The sequence below is a fragment of the Anabrus simplex genome, chromosome 9 (genome assembly GCF_040414725.1).
Source record: "Anabrus simplex isolate iqAnaSimp1 chromosome 9, ASM4041472v1, whole genome shotgun sequence".
Classification (NCBI taxonomy): domain Eukaryota; kingdom Metazoa; phylum Arthropoda; class Insecta; order Orthoptera; family Tettigoniidae; genus Anabrus; species Anabrus simplex.
In genome coordinates this window covers 98782915-98803967 of record NC_090273.1, presented here as the reverse complement: position 1 = coordinate 98803967, position 21053 = coordinate 98782915, and the positions used below count along the sequence as shown (strand labels likewise).

The window sequence follows — 21053 nt, the reverse complement described above, 5'->3', positions numbered from 1 at the left end:
TCCCAATCCCGTAGCAGGAAACGGAACGAAGAAAATACGGCTGCCGTTAGAAAGGACATCCAGCCGCGAAAAGGGGCCAAATCCTCGTGGGCGACATAGTTCGCACCCGCGAACCCACCTGGAGTGGGAAAAGTGGTAGAAGATGAATAGGGGCTGTCAAGACTAGATTTTCAGTAGATTCTATACGTCGAAAAATATTTTGAAACGAATAGAGAGTAATAATTAAATTTGAATGTATTACCCATAATCTCACATGGCTGCCTCCGTACAGATTAGATTACTTCAAAATACACACAAACCGCACCCTGCAAAAAGGGAATCTGCTTACTCTAGTTTTGTTCTACCGGGCGAGTTGGCCGTGTGGTTAGGGGCTCGCAGCTGTGAACTTCCATCCGGGAGATAGCGGGTTCGAACCCCACTGTAGGTAGCCCTGAAGATGGTTTTCCGTAGTTTCCCATTTTAACACTGGACAAATTCTGGGGCTGTACCCTAATTAAGGCCACGGTCGCTTCCATCCCTCTTCTAGGCCTTTCCAACGCCATCGTCGCCGTAAGACTATCTGTGTCAGTGCAACGTAAAACAAAGTCTTGTTCTACTGTGCTTACGTTTGCCTGGGTGTCGTCTCCCTCTAACCCTCCCCCCGCGGCTTTCCAGCGACTTGGAGGAACAACTCCTTCCTTCTCCCTTCCCCTTAACCTTTCACGGAGGACCAGTAACTGAAGAGGGGAACCTAAAAATACTTCTGCTAAACGAGACTCCATCTGGACATACGGACAGCCACTATAAACCCGATGGCTTTTTTTTCGGGGGGGGGGGCGAATCCCGCTCCCCCCGCGTGACCATCGGCTCAATCTACATTGCCTCCGACATGCTATTATTTCTAAGAAGAAGAAAGAGATAGCAGGGAGGAGTGGGAAGTGATACAAGGAGTATCTGCCGGTTTCCGAGTCAGACTCGCTACCACGGCAAGAGTTTGTGTTAGGTATATGGTGTTGAAGTATGGTATTGAAGGGTCAGGGAAAAAACCACATAGGCAGAAAGAAGAAAGAGCCTACATGTAAAACCTGACATCTTGTGATAGCACATGCAAGGATGTGGGCTGGATAAAGTCCAGAGGTTGTGTTAGTTAGGAATAGGTGTCATGCAATCATAACCATTTCCTTGCAATTTTCTGTTATTATGGGGATCAGTCCTTCTTGTCACTGCCGGGTCGGCTCGGGTCTGCTAGCGTCTGGGCTTTGGGCCACAGGTTCGTCCCATTGTCCAGCAGCCAGCAGTCCCTGGTGCCCAGTCTCCTTTTGGAGAGGGGGGAATTAAAGCCAAGCTTTGCATGCAAGGGGCTATCTTCTTCCTCCTGTCGATGTCCCTCTATGCGGTGTTGTTGGAACACACTTGTCATTGCAGATCTAAAACTAAGGTTATTAATAACATATGTATATACAAGTTCTCATTGGAGTGCCGGCTGTTTGCCTGCTCTCGTGTCCAGCGTTCAACCTAGATAGGAGTGAGATAACTTATTAAACAGATAGATATTAGTGCTGTGTATCGGGCGCGGGCTGGTGTTCCGCTCCCATGTCTCTGTCGGGGGGCGGGGGTGGATTGATACGTCCTTGGCCGTCTGACTGCGTTGCCGTCGTCTTCTTAGGTTGTACTTTTTGTCAATCTTCCTCGCCTGGTCCCTGGGTCTAGGACAGCTGAAACATATTTACATATTTACATAGGTGTCTGCAGTGTGTGGGTTTATGTGGTATATAGGTGTCAGCTTGGCGGGAGGGGGTTGGCTATCGGCCTCTCGCCCACCCAACCCTGTGGCTGAACAGAATGTGCTTCGGTGTAGGATATTTTTTGTACAGATCGACGTCGTAGCGTCCGATCCCGCTTATTAACGGGTTGATCTTATTACTCCATGACTTTTTGTACATGTTTAGTGTCTGTTTACGTATTTGGTGCCTTATTGAGCTGACTTTCGCAATACTGCGTAGTTGGCGTATTGGCGTGTCGTAAGGGAGTCTGGTCGCTGCTCGTAGGCATTTATTTTGTATTAATTCCAGCTTATCCAGGTTCGTCATTGCAGTGAACCCCCACGCTGGGGCTGCGTACATGATTATTGGTCTGATTAGGGCCTTATACATGTTTATGGCTACTTCCGTGTTAATACTGGACTTTTTCTTCAGTATAGGATATAGCTGGCTAAGTCGTATGTGTGCTTTTCTTTGGATATCATTGATGTGGTGTAGCATGGTGAGCTTTCTGTCTAGGACTACTCCTAGGTATTTGACTTTGTCATGCCACACTATATCTTCGTTGAAAAGCTTTAGCGCTTTTCTGTTGACTGGTCTGCGTGTGCGTCTGTTCTTCTTGGTGAACAGCACTGCTTGGCACTTGTCAACATTGATCTTGATGCGCCATTTCGTTAGCCAAACCTGATGGCACGTCCTCCTCCCTTTATCATATCGGGGTGCCGATAACCACGCACGCGTACCAACCTAACGTACCCCTGCTCGAAAAATCTGGAGCTGGGGGTTCCTCTATAAACAGTGTGCTGAGCTGGTGTATCCCTTATCGAACAGAGAGTAATTATTGAAAACCTCGGGGGTAAAAAGTGATAAATCTCATATTTTCTACTTTTCAATTCTTTGTTATAAACAGTTATATCCAACATGAAGTTCCTTTTTATTCCTCCTTATCTATACTGCTAATAATAAGAGTTGGCGTGTGACATTTCTTAGAGGGAGGTCCCTTTACTGCCTGCCGGGGCGGGATAAAGGGAGTGGCTGTGTGATTGCCATGGAAACGAGGGAGGGGCGACTGCGGTTGCCATGGAGATAAAACTCCAGGGCAGCTCGTCTTTCTGGGAGTTGCCAAACCTGTCATTGTCACTGATAAGAACCTGATTGTTTGTATAAGAGTGATCGCAAATGGGACGACACCACCTGGCCAGGTAGTCTACAACAGATCACAGCGGTCAGAATGAAAGAGGGAACAAGTGAGCCGGAAGCGAGGGGTAAGAGCATGTAGCAAAGAATGCTTGAATGTGGCAACATCGTGAAATGGCACGTGCAATGCTCCTCCCTCCAACCTTACCTGTCAGACGCCAACTTTAGTTAAGTCTAGTATAGGGTGGTATACAAAGCACTTTGGCCAGAACTTCAGAAGCGGATGTTTTCTTGCATTGTCATTTCACTACGTTTATCAATATTATATGTAAGCAATTACAACCCTCAAATTGATAGGCACATTAATACATTAATTATCTGTAATACTGGTTCTGTATACCATTTTCTTTGGATGTTATATAAAGAAGAATTACATATGTCGTTGTATTCAGTAAGATATTTCAAAGATTCAACATTTAAACAGTAAATATTTTGTGAACATTCATTCCTTTATATCTCAGAACTTACAAAATGTGGGTTATCATTATTTACCCCCGAAGTCTTCAGTTTTGAAGAAATAGAGAAGATAAATGTCAGAGTACCAAGAGAGAAGTTACATTTTCATTAGCTCGAATTCGAGCCACGGTCGCCTCGATGACAAGTCAGTGACTATGCACTCTGTTATACGCCCCTGGACACACACTTAAGTCTTACACTGAATGAACCTCAGAAACAAGTCCCCCTTCAGAAGTGGAAGCAGCATTTCTAGATTTATTTATTTATTTATTTATTTATTTATTTATTTATTTATTTATTTATTTATTTATTTATTTATTTATTTATTTATTTATTTATTTATTTATTTGCGAGTGTGAAATGATGTGCATGATATTTAGGTAGGGAGAGAAGATGAAAAACTGGTGTCGACTACTGTCCAATAACACCAAGGGGTCTACTGACGGCTTAAAGTCTCCATCCGACAGACGAATAACCATTAAGAGCGTCATATCCATAGCAGGGAGAAAGTTGAAATCAGTAATGTTTTAGGAAAATCATTGTGTACTCACTGCAGATCAGAGGTGCTCACGCTGGGCGCTTCGGCCCGCGGGCGAGCACACAGCATGGACAGTAAGAGGACGGGCGAGCGACCAGTGTGTGCGCTTCAGTGACAGTAGCTGTAGTTACGTCCCAGGCCGTGAACGTAAATGTTCGCACTATTATTTTTTTATGCTAGTGGACAGAAATCCAGGTCACTTTCAAACTTACGTTGAAATAAATTGGTTATATCTGTTCTGTTTGCGTATACTGACCGGTTAGAACAAAAACCTTACGCGCACCTCAAAATATTCTGGATGCCTACGCATTGATTTATAGTGTTTGCTATTATATTTTAAGAGGTGTATACTTTACAAACATTCCTAACATAATAAGTCGTAACACTGATTAACTGTGGGTTGTTGTGCGAAATGTCGTATGGCTTTTAGTGCCGGGATATCCCAGAATGGGTTCGGCTCGCCAGGTGCAGGTCTTTCTAGTTGACTCCCGTAGGCGACCTGCGCGTCGTGATGAGGATGAAATGATGATGAAGACAACACATACACCCAGCCTCCGTGCCATTGGAATTAACCAATTAAGGTTAAAATCCCCGACTCGGCCGGGAATCGAACCCGGGACCCTCTGAACCGAAGGCCAGTACGCTGACCGTTCAGCCAACGAGTCGGACAGGGGTTGTTCTTATAGTTGTTGATTGAGTGTAAACGACCTGATAAATTAACCAGCAATCCAATCATGTTCACCGGGAATAATATTACTTAAATTATTTATTAGAAGACATACGTACTGTATATCTACTTGTTGTCCGACTCATTGGCTGAATGGTCAGTGTTGAGGCTTTCGGTTCAGAGGGTCTCAGGTTCAATTCTTGGCCGGATCGGAGATTTTATTCGAATCTGAATCATTCTTCTGGTTCGGAGACTGGATGTTTGAATTTGTCCCAACACTTTCCTCTTCATATTCAGAGAACGCAATGCACTACCAACGACCATAGAAACACGCAGCAATGAGCACATTACCCCTATGGGGTTGGCGTCAGGAAGGGCATCCGGATGTAAAACAAGGCAAAAACCCCATGTTTGACAGAGTTCACACCCGCGACCACACAGATGTGTGAAAAGCGGTAGAAGAAGACGGTATGTCTACTTGTTATGGTATTTACAGTGTTTTTGTACTTGTATAGTAATAACACACGTATCTTCACTAGTGGTGAAATTAGCTCACTATTAGCTCGCTATTATCAATGGACCTCTGATAGGTTTTAAATACTATTTTCAGCTCAATGAAAGTCACGTAGCATGACAACACTGTGCAAAATTAAGCATTACACTTATTGAAGTATGTAAATATATTAAGTTTTACTGAATGAATAATAGAAATTTTACTTTTCTAGTATAAATTCTGTCACTCCCATCCAAGAAATTGTAAATCGTAGCTTGCATGCTTCAAACCCGAATATTTGTACATTGTAATACAAAACTTGAAACGCGACAGTTTTCCTTGAATATGTAAATACAGGAAAATAAAACCATGTATATTAATATCGAGCGCAGTAAAAATCAAACCCAAATATTTTAAAATATATTTCAATGTTGCAAGGAGAGATTTGCAGTCACACTCAAACTTCACTGCTCCTGTACCGTACCGAGTGTGTTCGCTCCCTCACTTGACTGGTACGTAGGCTGCCCACATTTCAGACAAGCGAGGCCGGCCGCATCGGGCTAGCCTCAACGTGCGCCCAGCTGAGCAACTCTCTTGTACATCCTAAGGAATCGCTAGACAGATGCAAAAAAGAATATGTTTTCAGAATATTATTAATGTAAAAAACGAAATATTTCTGTCGAAATCCCGAACAACCGAGTTCATTGGGTGGAGAATAATCTTTCCCTTCCGTTTCTTCTGCTTTTTCAGTCCTTGGGTGGGTCGTGGTATCTGCATCGCACTTGTGAACCTAGACCAGATATACGCTCATCCTCGCACAAGCTTTTAATAGAGGAATGTATTCACTGTTGCATATTTCTGTGATAGTTCGTAGTGTGACATGCCTGTGAATGAATAGTTTTAATATGAACACAAATTAATTATCCAGACGCAATTAAAATCCCCAACATGGTCGGGAATTGAACCTGGGAATCTCTTAATCGAAGATCTCAATGCTAACCTTTTGGGCAAGGAGCCGGGCGGAGTGGGAGTAGGATAACAATTATGTCACTGAAATTATAATCGTGGAAATGGAAAGGATGGGCATAAAATACATTGTCATAAAGCAGGAGGGATAGATACCGTGGGAAAGCAGGGATGAAATGGCTTCTTAGAATAATTGGATTAGCAAGGAATTTGTCTAAGCTGCCTTCTGATTGGACGAAACTAGTAAAGAATAGAAAAGTGTGTAACAGCTATCGAGGTCATTCTATGATTAGGTGTTCACAGGCTTCTTACAAAAGTGAGTGTGATCAATAAGCTGGACGACAACCAATGCGATTTCAGCCCACAGATAGGCTGTCAGGATTCTCTCGCTCCATAGGTGATTGGTCAGCACCGTGGCCTTCTGTTCAGAGGGCCTTTAGTTCGGTTTCCGACAGGTTTTCGAAATTTAATCGCATCTGGTTATTTTTCCTAACTTGGGGACTGGGGTTTGCGTTTGTCCCGTAATTTTCTCACTCACTCTCACAAATACACATACACACAAAACCAACCATCACTGAAACATGTAGTAGTGATTTGGCTATGGAGCCAAGCTCTGCATTCGGGGGATGAGTGGGTTCGAACCGCACCGTCAACTGTCTAGAGAATGCCTTTTACAGTTTTTCATTTTCATTTCCAGGCAAATGCCGGGTCATTTCCTATTCACAGACCACAGCCGATTCCTTCCACCGTCTTATCCAATTTCGTTCACCATCATTCATATCACATTCATCAGCTCCTCGACTGAGGTTGGCGTTAGGAAGGGCATTTGACCGTAAAAACATGTCATATACAGTAATTTAATGTCTATGGCCATAATACACAACCTTACGGAGTGCATGGACCTGGCCGATCTGCACTTCTGAGTACCATCTCCCTCATCCCACGAGATCTTGTCATCTGTTTTATCAGGACGAGTAGATAATCAAGTGTTGGAACTTCCATAAGGCTTCGTAGTCCAGAGAAATCAGTTCCATATTTCAAAACCACCCGCCGCACAGATCTTTAAGTCTGAACGATTAGCAGTTGAAAGCAACATTGTGTAGGCACGACGCACTGTATAATATGTTTGCGTCTGAATTGAGTATTGTTATTAAATGTAGTCAGCATCATGCCAGGCTGTTTTCTGTCAGAATGTAAATCTTAAGGTACATCAATCCTAAGGTTTTTCTAAAGATAAATACAATTTTGGCGATGCAACGTTTTAGAAGGTCAATTGCGATAGGGCCTTGCATTTTATAGAACACTTAGTGTGCATGGCTTCGAAAACAGAGAAGTACTTGAGATATTTACACGTGATATGAGGAACATTTCCGATGCTATTTATTTTTCTCATCTCCTTGTGTATCGACCTATATGGGCTGTACGCAAGGCTGTACGTACCATGAAAGGAATTCGCTCATTCACTGTTATTGACCACAAAGTGTCTTCACGAAAAAGATAAGATCAATGGCACGGGAAGAAAGACGGTGAAGGAGGAAGGTAAAGGGAAATATTCATGAACATAAGGACACTATTTCACTGACAGATATTAAAACAGGCTCGATCCCATAGATCTGTCAATAAATTATAACAGTTCAGCTAGAGCAGGCGATAATCAAATGTGTTATTTGTGTGGTTGCTTGATTCACAGAACAACAAATAAAATTGTACCGAGCGACGAGTGTGTGTGAAATCGTTAGAATATGATTCTGAAACTCACTGTGTCCTTAGTGATGTAAGCGTTCCTTCCAAATTCCGGGTTTTTGGCGATGGTGACCCTAAGTGTCTCAATGCCTTCTATGACGTTCTAAAACATGTAGATGTTACAATGAAAGAAAAGCTTAAAAGGGGAAGACCCGATATATTTTCAGACAGTGTGGATATGACATATGAACTTCAAGTATTTCGAATTTGTTTTCTCTTCAGAGGATCATCTGGTATTACATTTACACAAAATGTTATTTCATTACATTAATTCCAGATTTATTTTTCAGGTGAAGGAAATACCAAGAGAGGCGAAGTTCAGGTCATCTTCTAAAGCAGCAAGAAAAGTATTTTAAGTTTCTTTCCAGCTGTAAGTGATCGTTTTCAATAACTGTGTATATTCTGCATCGCATATTTTTTACCATTTTTCTGCAAAAATTACTGCAGTGCGTTATATAGAACACCCAATAACAGGCGCATTAATCTGCATTTAATTTATGTGCAGAAGTCTAGCAGTACAGCGCCGACAAGCTCCAGGTCCAATTGTTTCATATTACGCTATAAAGTCGTGTTAAAGACCAATTGACACTAGCACCACCTTGCGGAGGTAACGCAGAACCACATGGGTTCCAGCACTTTCGTGTACTTCATTCGCCCTGGTTTTAGAAAATACTAAACATCTTACTGCATGAGAATGAATAGTAGTAGTAGTAACGCCTATGGACATGAACTGATATTTCTTTCCAGTGCTACAGGAAGCATGGTCGACCACTACGCCAGTACTCATTGCCTAGTGTACAATGATGGCAGTACGCTATGTGTACCTCCATCCCTTATGATCGTCTTCTGTACTCTTGATCTTCGCTATTGGCCATTCGACACGCAGAATTGCAACCTAGAAATGGGATCCTGGACGTACAGCGGTGACCAGCTTGATCTTCAGCCGAGATTCACGGGTGAGGTAAGTCACAATTGAAACGACTTGTTGTCGTGATGCGAAATTAGCAGCAGGCTAGATACTAAGGAGTATAAGGCTATCTGAGAACAAATCACTTGCAAAGGAAACACTTAAATGTCCCAGACTCAAATCTGATTTAGCAATATTAACCTTAAGACACGGTACGTTATTTACAAGTATGTACAATCACTTAACTTAATTAAAATAAAATAAATGAATTACCTGTGCCTTCCTTCTCAAAATTATCACACAACTTCTACATTCCACATACTCCTGCAGCTGCTCTCAAGAGTGTTAAATATTTCCCCTGCTGTATCTCCCGTGTCACCCCCCTGTGGGTGGGGGGGGGGGTAGAATAACACCAACGGTATCCCCTGCCTGTCGTAAGAGGTGACTAAAAGGGCCCTAGGGGCTCTGAACTTTGGAGCGTGGGTTGGCAACAACGGGGCCCTTAGCTGAGTCCTGGCATTGCTTCCACTTACTTGTGCCCGGCTCCTCATGTTCATCTATCCTATCCGACCTCTCTTGGTCAACTCTTGTTCTTTTCCGACCCCGGCGCTATTAGGTTTGCGAGGGCTAGGGAGTCTTTCATTTTCACGCCCTTCGTGGCCCTTGGCTTCCTTTTGCCGATATCTTCACTTTTCGAAGTGTCGGATCCCTTCAGTTTTGTCTCTTTGATTAGTGTTATATAGAGGATGGTTGCCTAGTTGTACTTCCTCTTAAAACAATAATCACCACCACCACCACCTCTCCCGTGTCGTATTTTTATTCCCGTCTGCTCTGCTCTTATGAAACCCCACTCCTCACACTTTCCTCCTCTTAAAGCAGTAGTTCAGTGTTCGTTGGTGTGTAAGAAATATTTACGGTGGTTAAGTTAGGCGCAATCGGATTGGTGTAGAACAGCTTTCTCTTCAGGACACAGCAAATAAGGCAAGTTCTTCAATTTGAATCGCACGCCCGGAAGTAAGAAAGTAACCTCATTTTCACGAAAAGAAAAATTTACTCCACCAATCCGATTGCGCCATCGTTCTTTATATAACACGAAGAGTATCCCTGATTTTTTTTGGTCGATATAATTTAAATACACCTGTATATAATTTCCACAAGTTGATGGTTTCTGTGATTCTATAATTAGCGAGGTACTGAATAGAAATGCACCATATTATAATGTAATGTTTCACCTTAAATGTGCGCCCTAAGTTGAACACGACAGATATCGAGGAGGATTTTCCATTTTCACATGACTTTCTGCAACATATCTTGAGTGAGGTTCCCGAAGGAGGTGTTAATGCACTTTCTCCATTTCGGAAATACGTTGCAAGTGGAAAGGTGTTAACATTGTCCTTGATGAAATTCCACGCATTGTATGATTCAGTGAACTTGGTAACCATCTGCGATAGCTGTATAATCAATCTATCGATCGGATACGTGTTCGTTCAGGTAATGCTTAACGTCCACGTATCATTGTAGTGGGGCCCCGTCTTGTCGGAAAATGAACTGCTTCTCATCCGTGAGTTGAGGAACTAAGCAACTTTCCACCTTGTCTAGATACACAAAATGTCCCGTGATAGTCTCTTCGGCGAAGAGAAATTGCCCAACACACGCCCACCAAACGCGTTCACATTGAGGCTGTAACGTTCCATCTCAATTATAGCGTACGGGTTTTGGGATTTCAAAAGCCAGAAATTGTATATATTGATCTATCCGGATAAATGAAATATTGCTTCATCACTTATAATGATACCGCCCGGCAAGCCTTCATCCTTTTCCATTGTAGCAAACCAATTTTCGCAAAGCTCCCACCACTTGGCGGGATCATCAAGCTGCAGATTTCTTACCTGTTGCAGTTCGTACGTGAACATCTACAATGGCTTTCGTAGAATCTGTCACACTGTAAATTAACCTGTTGAATTTTGAGGACTCCACACGAAACTTTCTTTAATGACATATATGAGAACTGTCTGTTCCAAAGGTGCTATTTCCAGTTCAAAAATTTGTTTAGTATTTCGTCCATATGCATTCCTGTAAATGAATACTATCGAATGCCATAGCTGCCTCTGTGGATCAGCGGTAGAGTGTCGGCCTCCGGATCCCAAGATAGCGGGTTCAAACCCGGCAGAGGTAGTCGGATTTTTGAAGGGCGGAAAAAAGTCCATTCGACACTCCATGTCGTACGATGTCGGCATGTAAAAGATCTCTGGTGACACATTTGGTGTTTACCCGACAAAATTCATTAAATCTCAGCCATAGACGGACAAGAGAGTTTCGGTTTACTCGGTCTGCCATCTAGTGGGGGCCTAGAGTAAAACGGAACGTCGAAATTGACGAGCAGACAGCCAGATGGCGTCAAATTGAAATGTCTGCACACGGTAGCTGAGCCCGTACGGTTATTATTATTATTATTATTATTATCGAACGCCATGAGCAATCCAGACCAGAAAGATATAATTCCTTAAAAGTAGTACCATATCCGATCATGGGTACGTTCCATGTGCCTTTTATTTTACGTTTCATTGCGTTTTACCTCCACTTTATTAGGGTGGAAATAGAGCCTTTTGAACAAATACTCCTCATATATCCTCTGTCGTCAAACTGTTCGTACGACTTTTGGATTGATGACACGGGAGTACCAAGACGTCCAAATTGCTATTGGAATGCGCGGTGAACAGTGACGAAGTATTTGTCAAATCGATGATACCTGAGCACGCACCAGCTGCAGTCTGTTGGAAAGGCAGTCATTTTCACAAACTATGATGTACCCATTTCCCATTCGATTTTATCAGAAGTACTGACCGGTTTATCAACTGGTGAAATGGTTTTTACTTCGTGAATTGATTTTGCAACTTACCCAGAACAAGAATAAGAAGGTAATTTTCTGTAAAACTGACATTTGCAATGATCATCAACAAGTAACAAGTTCAAACACTGAATCAATATTTGATCATGGAGGGCTTTATGTAGCAATGTCAAGGGTGCTTCGCTTTGATTTTGTAAAAGCTCAAATTGTCGACGAACTACTACAATGTAGAGTAGTTTACTTACTCTTTCAGGTAAACATTTTACAAGAAATATATTGTACATATGGCAACGCGCCGTCGAATCGCTCCTGAATTCTGGATGACTAGTTCGATGAACACACTAAGAACCTTAATCCAATCCAATTGAGCACATCTGCGATGTTGTCGTGAGGGATGCAATCTTCCTAGGCCCTGCTCCACACAATCTCCGTGTATTATTTATTTATTTATTTATTTATTTATTTATTTATTTATGTATTTATTTATTTATTTATTTATTTATTTATTTATTTATTTATTTATTTATTTATTTATTTATTTATTTATTTATTTATTTATTTATTTATTTATTTATTGTAACCGTACAACAGGGTTACAGATTCCATTCAGTATTTATTATTTTTATTATTATTATTATTATTATTATTATTATTATTAACACGATTCATTAGATTTTTATATTCTGTTTCTCATCATTTAGATTCTAATAAATAGGTATCACGCATATTATTGTATTTAATCATAGGTTAAGTGAATATGTTTGTAATTATGCTGTATATTAGTAAGTGAGATTTGTTGGTTTGATATAGTCATACTGTGGCTTGTAACTCTAGGCAGATGTATTGGCAGAGTATTTTGCAATCGAGGCTATGTTTAACTGAGAATGTTATGTGCAAGTAGGTTTTCCGGTGACTCATACCGCATAGTCACTGTAATCCGCTTGGGTACGCTTATACGACACATGACTGATGACATCAGTGCGTGGACACGTGATTGCGATCAAGTGTCAGTATTCGCCAGCTACTGTATATTGAGGTGGAAGGGATGAACAGAGAGTAAGGAGATGAGTCGTCATCGCGAGGTTATAAAAGTCGAGGCAACGGTGGTGAGAGGTATCATATCTATCAGATCATATGTATCAGGCAGATGTATCAAATGGAAGAAGTGGTCTTAGAGTGATGGTCAGAACTAAGAGTTGTGTTTGAAGAAGTAATAATCGAGGAGGTCTACAGGTGGTGGTTGTATCCGAGCAGAGACGAGTACTATGCTGATAAAGAAACATCATCTTCTTGTGAGGATGGACTTCACAAGATGTTTCAATAATATTTTCCAATTTCTTATAATATATTGAGTGGACGTAATTACATTGGAGCTCCCTACACGCGTACATGGTATGTAGGCCAACTCCTTGTTATATAAGAAGATAACAGCAGACGGCTCTCGACTTCAGCTCATAGGTTTTCCCAGGAATTTCAAGTTCAACAGCGGTGTATGCAGACATCAGGTAATTAAAGCATCAGACATGTTATGCATTCATAACATGAAGAAAAATGTAATCAGCGGCGATATCTCATCTCACTTCAAGTTCATGCCAATATCTTTTTTTGTTTAGATTAAATTTTATTTTTCATATTACCGCAAATCTCACTAGATATATTTTTTGTTAAATTAAAAGACGTCAATGTTTGTTCATTGTGACGTAAATTATAGTCATAAACTCAGTTTTATTTTAATTATAATAAGTGATTCCAGTTCCATGTACAATCCTCAATTGTGGAAATGCAACAATAATTTAATATTGTCCTGATCCATATCCCTGTATATTGCCAAATATGTGAGTTTATCACCTCACGCCTTGAGATAATTGATATAAGAGGTATGCTCCACCAAATTTTGTTGTTTCTTTATTTAAAAAAGCAACTGGCGCTCAAACAAATGTTATGTATATTGTGTGAAGGAGATGAAGGTATAAGAGTAGTGGTCGGAGTAGCCACAACGTGTCGCCAGCAACGTGGGACTCGAAAGGTTCAGAAAAAGTATTTCTGAATGGCAATATACATGGATCAGTTTTTTTAATGAGTACGCACATGTTAAATTTACCGAGTAATGTTAGGAAGGTCATTTTGTTGAAGTTTGTATTTAAGGGGTAATGTCAGAGGAAGTGCAAGGGGAAATAGCTTTGAGATCGCGAAAAATTAGTAGGAAACCGAAGATGGACAAGGATAGCAATATGCAGTCAGGTGATGAGGCTGAGGTTATTGTGTCCAAGGAAATCCAAGGTGGTAACATAAATAGGAAGTTGGTGACTAAGTTGGGACCTGCTGAAAGTCAGAAAATAGTAGAAAGTGAGGAAAACGCTGTCACGCAAGATCAAAGTAAAGGGGTGATTGACCTGGGTTTATTTAATTTGCTGATGTCCAAAATGACTGAGCAGAATAATGCCATTAGTGAGAAAATTGAATCTCAGAATAATATTATGAGTGAGAAAATTGAAACGGTCATTAGTGAGAAAATTGAATCTCAGAATAATGAGTGAGAAAATTGAAACGGTCATTAGTGAGAAAATTGAATCTCAGAATAATATTATGAGTGAAAGAATTGAAGCGGTCATTAGTGAGAAAATTGAATCTCAGAATAAGATTATGAGTGGGAAAATTGAAGCTCAGGATAATGTCATAAATAGTATTAATAAGAAGATTGATGATGTTAGTAATAAGATAGATCATAAGGTGTTAGACATAAGTAAGCAAATTAATAATTTAGAAAGTAAGGTGAATAGGGAGTGCAGTGACATCAGAGCTGAGATGGAATTGGGTCGGAGCAATCTCCATACGGAAATAGAGCAAATTAGTGAGACATGCATCAAACAGATTGATGAATTAGGCGCCAAGATCGAGTCTAATAAAGGAGAAATCAATGAGTTAGTAGAAGAAAGGTTTGAAAAGATAACCAATACAGTGGTGCAAGAAACTAGGAAATGTATTAGTAGGGTAGAACATGTGGAAAGAAAACTTGGAGAAGTAGGTGATCTAGAGAGAGAACAAAAATCATTATCACAGAAAGTGAGAGAATCGGAAAAAAAGTTGGAAGAATTAATAAAAATTCAATAAAAGCCTGAGGAAACAGTGGAAGAAAAATTTCTGAGTTGCCAGAGAGTACTCCAGCAAGAAGTGCGTGATAGTAAGAATGTACGTGGGGTAATTGTAAATAATGGTTTAATCACTAGAGATCATGATATACCTAAGTTTTCTGGGAAAGAATTTAACCCGATGGAATTTATGAGAGTAGTAGAGAAGAAATTTGCTGTTCAATTAAGAGACAATATTATTAGCTGGGAAACTGTATTGGAGATCTTATCTAATGCTTTCGTAGGAGAGACTAAGTCTTGGTTTCAGGTATATAAAAGCTCGGTGTCTAATCTAACTGAATTTAAGGAAAAATTCATAGCTAAATTTTGGAGTGAAGGTGTTCAGAGTAGAGAGAGAGAGAGAGAGAGTAATGTTTGGCAGGTATAATTCTAACAAGGGTGTTAGAATGACAGAATATGTTTTGGCTCATGTTTTGGTGTGGAGAAATTTAGAATGTATTGGACCTGAGGCTGATATAGTTAGACTTATGGCTAAGCACTATCCCGATAGAATAAGAGAAGCTGTTTGTATGCAAAAAAGTGGAGACTATTAAGGAAATGGAAATTTTGTTGGAAAGTGTTGATGCTTTAGGTAGTAGCTTGAATAATAGTAGGACACTAAATAGGAATGTAGAAGGAAGGGGTAACCAATCTAATAATCAAGACAGGCCTATGAATAATGGTAACTACAGAAGAGAATATCAGGAGAGACCTAATAATAATTTCCACTGGGAGAGAAATTATCAAAATAGTTCGGAACATTTCAGGACTGGGAGGCGTGATTATGGAAATCAAGCAGAAGCTGGGATGCGGGAGAATACAGGCCATAATAATAATAATAATAATAATAATAATAATGACGCTAGAGGAAATAGGTAACAGGGAGGCCGACTGAGGTGTGTAACCAACAAGTCGTAACCGAACCAAGTAATTTAAACGCGCAACGGACTGTATAAACAGGTCACTGAGACAGTCCGTAAATGGTGAGTTCACGTATAAGGTAGATAAGTATGTTAATGTCGACCAGCCTATAGTTGTAAGTGAACATGATTGTGACCTAAGTAGCAATAATTCAAATGTTTTAAGTGACGACTTAATCGTAGACAATAAATTTTGTAAGTGTAATTCAAATTTAGATATAAGGCAAGATTTGTTAAGTGATCTTATATTATGTAATGAGGATAATTTAAGTAGTGTTACTGTTACACCGACGATTGAAGTGCTGATATGCGGCAGAAAAGTTAAGATTTTGTTGGACTCTGGTAGTGAGAAGTCATGTGTAAATTCCAAGCTGTATGAGGAAGTTTTGAGAGAGAAGTATGATGTAGCGGAAATTCCAGTGAGGAATACGTTCATCGTAACAGCTGTTGGAAACAAGTCTCAAAGAGTGAATAAACAAATAGCTGTCCCCATTAACATAAGTGGAGAATGTATTTTCCAACCATGCTTAGTTGTGCCTAATTTAGTTTATGCCGTTATTTTAGGTACCGACTGGTTAACGTGTCACAAGGCTAAATTAAATTTTGATCTGTGTAATGTCAATCTTATTTGGGGAAAGAGTAGCAGGGAAGTCAGGTTACCATATGATGTTTTGTCAGAAATTAGTGCGAATAAAGTGTGTTCTAGTACGGAAGGGCCTTGTGAAATTCCTAATATTAGGAAAAATATTGATGTCTGCCATGTGTCTATACAGAGAGATTCTAGAGATGAATTGTATGAGACAGTGGAGAAATGTAATTTAGCGGAGAGTCAGAGGGACGAATTGTGTGAATTATTGATATCACATAGTGATGTTTTTAGTGACCGGCCTGGTAGAACACATCTTTACGAACACAAATTTAAGGTTCTTGATAACTCAACTTTTGTAGGACCGAAATATCCCATTCCGTTAAAATACGCTAGCGCTGTTGAAGGGCAGATTGACATTATGCTAGATTATAATATAATTGAACCATCATGTAGTCCTAATTTGAATCCACTTGTTATTATACTTAAGAAGGATAACACGGTAAGATTGTGCATTGATGGCAGTTTAATGAATATGAGAATTGAAGCCGATCAGCAAAGGGCGGAGACGGTAGAGGAACTTATTCAACGTTTTGAAGGTAGAAAATGGTTTTCTACTTTTGATTTGTCGTCATCTTTCTGGCAGATTCCACTTAGAGAAAGCGACCGTCCACTTACGGCTTTTGCATACAATAATTGCTTGTATCAGTTCGCTAGGGTGCCTTTCGGGACCCGTACTTCATCTGCAGCATTAATTGGGGCCATGAGTAAAGTATTAGGGAGAGATACGGATAGTTTTGTGACCATGTACATAGACGACATTGTTATAGCATGCCACACGTTTGAGGAACACATTAAACACTTACATATTGTTCTACATAAAATCAGGGAAGGGGGATTTACATTAAAACTGAGTAAATCGACATTGTGTTCACAACAGATTACATTTTTGGGACACACTGTATCTGAACAGGGGGTAAAACCAGAACAGACGAGATTAGACAAGATAAACAACACTCCTACTCCACGTAATGTTAAACAATTGAAATCTTTTCTGGGAATGTGTAATTACTTTCGACGTTTTGTGGGTAAATATTCTGCGCTGTTAGAGCCATTTCGTGAGCTAATGAAAGGAGGTGCGAAGTGGAAGTAGAGGACAGAACATGATGAGGCTTTCCAGAAGTTGAAGGATGGATTTAATGAAGCACTTATGTTCAGATATCCAGTGCCAGATCGTGAATTTATTCCCATGACTGATGGTTCAGAGAAGGGAGTTGCTGCATGTTTATGTCAGAGAGATGATAACGGCAATTTAGGCATCGTTTCCTTGGCAAGTCGTGGGCTCAATATGGCAGAAAAGAGATATACGATCACTGAGATTGGATTTCTTGCAATCATGTATTCATTAAGTAAGTTTAGAATGTATGTTTTAGGTAATAAATTCGAGATATGGACTGACCATCAGGCCTTGGTATTCTTAAATACTTACAAACTAACTAGTAATCGTATGACTCGTTGGATTTTAGCCATAAGTGAATATGATTTTAAGATACGTCATATTAAAGGGAAAGATAATGTTATGGCTGACTTTCTCAGCAGGTATCTCCCTAAGGAGGAAAATACTGTCTCTTTAGAGGTGAAAGAAGGTATTTTGATTTGTGTTGGCTCGATGACTGATAATACTGCAGAAAGAGATAGACTTCGTTATCTGTTGTAGCAATTTGTAGCAATTTGTCTACAGAGAGTTGCTTTTCCATTACCATTTAGATGTAACCCATGTCTAGTGAACATTTGCCTGCCAAGACCTAAAGTATCTACTACATAGACATTTCTAAAACTCTTACATAATCTCTTGATTTTTATATTTACATCATGTACAGCTTTGTTCACACATGAGTCCTCTAAAAGGTCATACCTGGGTGGCACATTTACTACAATTACTTTTGAGTCAGGTAGTTTGGAAATCTTACCTCTGAGAGTCGTAATTAGTTCCTCACCTTCATTTGCAGCAATGTCATTTGTACCACTCACAATCACCACATAATTGTTGTCCTCTGACACAGGATCACAACTTGAAAGGACGTCTTCAGCAGGAAAGAGAAGAAGAGTTGGCGGGACTGTTGACCTCGCTTCGAGATAAGGAACCAGGTACTGTTCTAGAGAACGGCAAACTTACGTATAAATTACGTAATGGTTTTCTCACTCGGAAATGTTATTCTGGGAAGTTCAAAGTATGTGTACCTAAAGCCCTGCAAGAGGATATGATTTGGTTTTATCATAAGGAGCTGGGTCATTTTGGAGCAAATAAGGTCTTATATGCTATTCAGGGTAACTTTGTGTGGAGGAATATGGGAAGGCACGTGAGGAAAATACTCGCTACGTGTGATCTCTGCCAACGCTCTAAGCACCCGACTAGACTTCTAGAGGGGCCCAGGCAGGCTGTTATTGTTGACAGACCCGGGAAGCTTATTAGTGTTGATCTGTTTGGACCGTTAGTTAAATCCAGATATGGTTACCAATTTGTTTTTGTCTTGATTGATGCCTTCAGCAAATATGTCAAGGTGTACCCATTGAGGAAAGCTACAGGGAGGGGTTGTCTCAAACAGGTCGTGGACAGATATATTCCTGAGTTCGGATGTCCCCTCAGAATACTATCTGATCATGGCAGCCAGTTTATTTCGAAGATCTGGAATACCAAACTAAATGAACTGGGGATCAAAACTATATTTTCATCGGTACGTTGCCCGCAAAGCAATATGGTTGAAAGAACGATGCGTGAAATAGGACGTATATTTGGGGCATATGTGCATGACAGACACAACTCGTGGTTTTCACAGTTGAGTAATGTCGAACGTTGGTGTAACATCACGTTGCACTAGTCCACTGGATTTACGCCCTATGAAATTCATCACGGCAGGAAGCCTACTGATGAAATTGCGAGTATGTTAGGCTTGGACTTGGGAGAGGAGAAAACTAAGGATTTTTATATCCAGCTGGCTAGGGAGAATTTAAAGAAAGCAGGAGATTAGCGAATTCGCCAGCAGAAGAAGACCACATTGGATGAATTTGAACTTGGTGACAAGGTTTTACTCAGAGTGCCACTCCCGTCATCAGCAGAAGCTGGTCAATTTTCTAAGTTTTTCTTGTTATATCAGGGATACTTCACCGTAGTGAAACGGATTGGGAAATGTGCTTATTCATTAGAAGACAAGGAAGGAAATATCGTAGGCACATACAATATAAGAAATCTTAAGAAATATATCATGTGAGTTTGTTGATTAATTTTCATTATTATGTTAATTCACCATGTTTTATGAAGCTGGCATTGCGAACAGGACTTCAGTGAAATTAGCGTGTGTTGTGATATTAAGTGAAGCACGGCAGTGCAATAAACTCCAGTGCTTGGAGACAGTGTATATAATGAAATGTCTTCGAGAATTACTTTTGGACACTAAATGAACGTTTGAAACGACAGAAGTGAGAAAGAAATGTAATCTGTATGTAAATAATACTGTATAATCAAAGTGAAAATGATAATTGATCAATGTTTTATATGTGTAACAACGAACATCCAGATGGATGATACTATGTACCCAATTTGTAAAGGGCATTTTTATACATGTATCTATGGTGTACTCGATTTCAGGTGATTATGTATATATTTCATGAATCAATCGATTCATTTAATCGATTATTTCATGAGGGAGGCGTTCTGTAACCGTACAACAGGGTTACAGATTCCATTCAGTATTTATTTTTATTATTATTATTATTATTATTATTATTATTATTATTATTATTATTAACCCAATTCATTAGATTTTTATATTCTGTTTCTCATCATTTAGACTGTAATAATTAGGTATCACTCATATTATTGTATTTAATCATAGGTTAAGTGAATATGTTTGTAATTATGCTGTATATTAGTAAGTGAGATTTGTTGGTTTGATATAGTCATTCTGTGGCTTGTAACTCTAGGCAGATGTGTTGGCAGAGTATTTTGCAATCGAGGCTATGTTTAACTGAGAATGTTATGTGCAAGTAGGTTTTCCGGTGACTCATGCCGCATAGTCACTGTAATCCGCTTGGGTACGCTTATACGACACATGACTGATGACATCAGTGCGTGGACACGTGATTGCGATCAAGTGTCAGTATTCGCCAGCTACTGTATATTGAGGTGGAAGGGATGAACAGAGAGTAGAGAGATGAGTCGTCATCGCGAGGTTATAAAAGTCGAGGCAACGGTGGTGAGAGGTATCATATCTATCAGATCATATGTATCAGGCAGATGTATCAAATGGAAGAAGTGGTCTTAGAGTGATGATCAGAACTAAGAGTTGTGTTTGAAGAAGTAATAATCGAGGAGGTCTACAGGTGGTGGTTGTATCCGAGCAGAGACGAGTACTATGCTGATAAAGAAACATCATCTTCTTGTGAGGATGGACTTCACAAGATGTTTCAATAATATTTGTCAATTTCTTATAATATATTGAGTGGACGTAATTACATTGGAGCTCCCTACACGCGTACATGGTATGTAGGCCAACTCCTTGTTATATAAGAAGATAACAGCAGACGGCTCCCGACTTCAGCTCATAGGTTTTCCCAGGAATTTCAAGTTCAACAGCGGTGTATGCAGACATCAGGTAATTAAAGCATCAGACATGTTATGCATTCATAACATGAAGAAGAATGTAATCAGCGGCGATATCACATCTCACTTCAAGTTCATGCCAATATCTTTTTTTGTTTAGATTAAATTTTATTTTTCATATTACCGCAAATCTCACTAGATATATTTTTTTGTTAAATTAAAAGACGTCAATGCTTGTTCATTGTGATGTAAATTATAGTCATAA

The 21053-nt window shown here is 39.9% G+C and overlaps 1 protein-coding gene across 1 annotated transcript in view; it reads left to right on the top strand.

Moving 5' to 3' along the window:
- LOC136880886 (acetylcholine receptor subunit alpha-type acr-16) overlaps positions 1–21053 on the top strand; it is a 111839-nt gene that overhangs the window by 34575 nt on the left and 56211 nt on the right. Inside the window, exon 5 of the mRNA XM_067153419.2 lies at positions 8547–8760. Within this exon, the coding sequence (XP_067009520.1) occupies positions 8547–8760 (214 nt within the window). The remainder of the gene's footprint in view (positions 1–8546; positions 8761–21053) is intronic.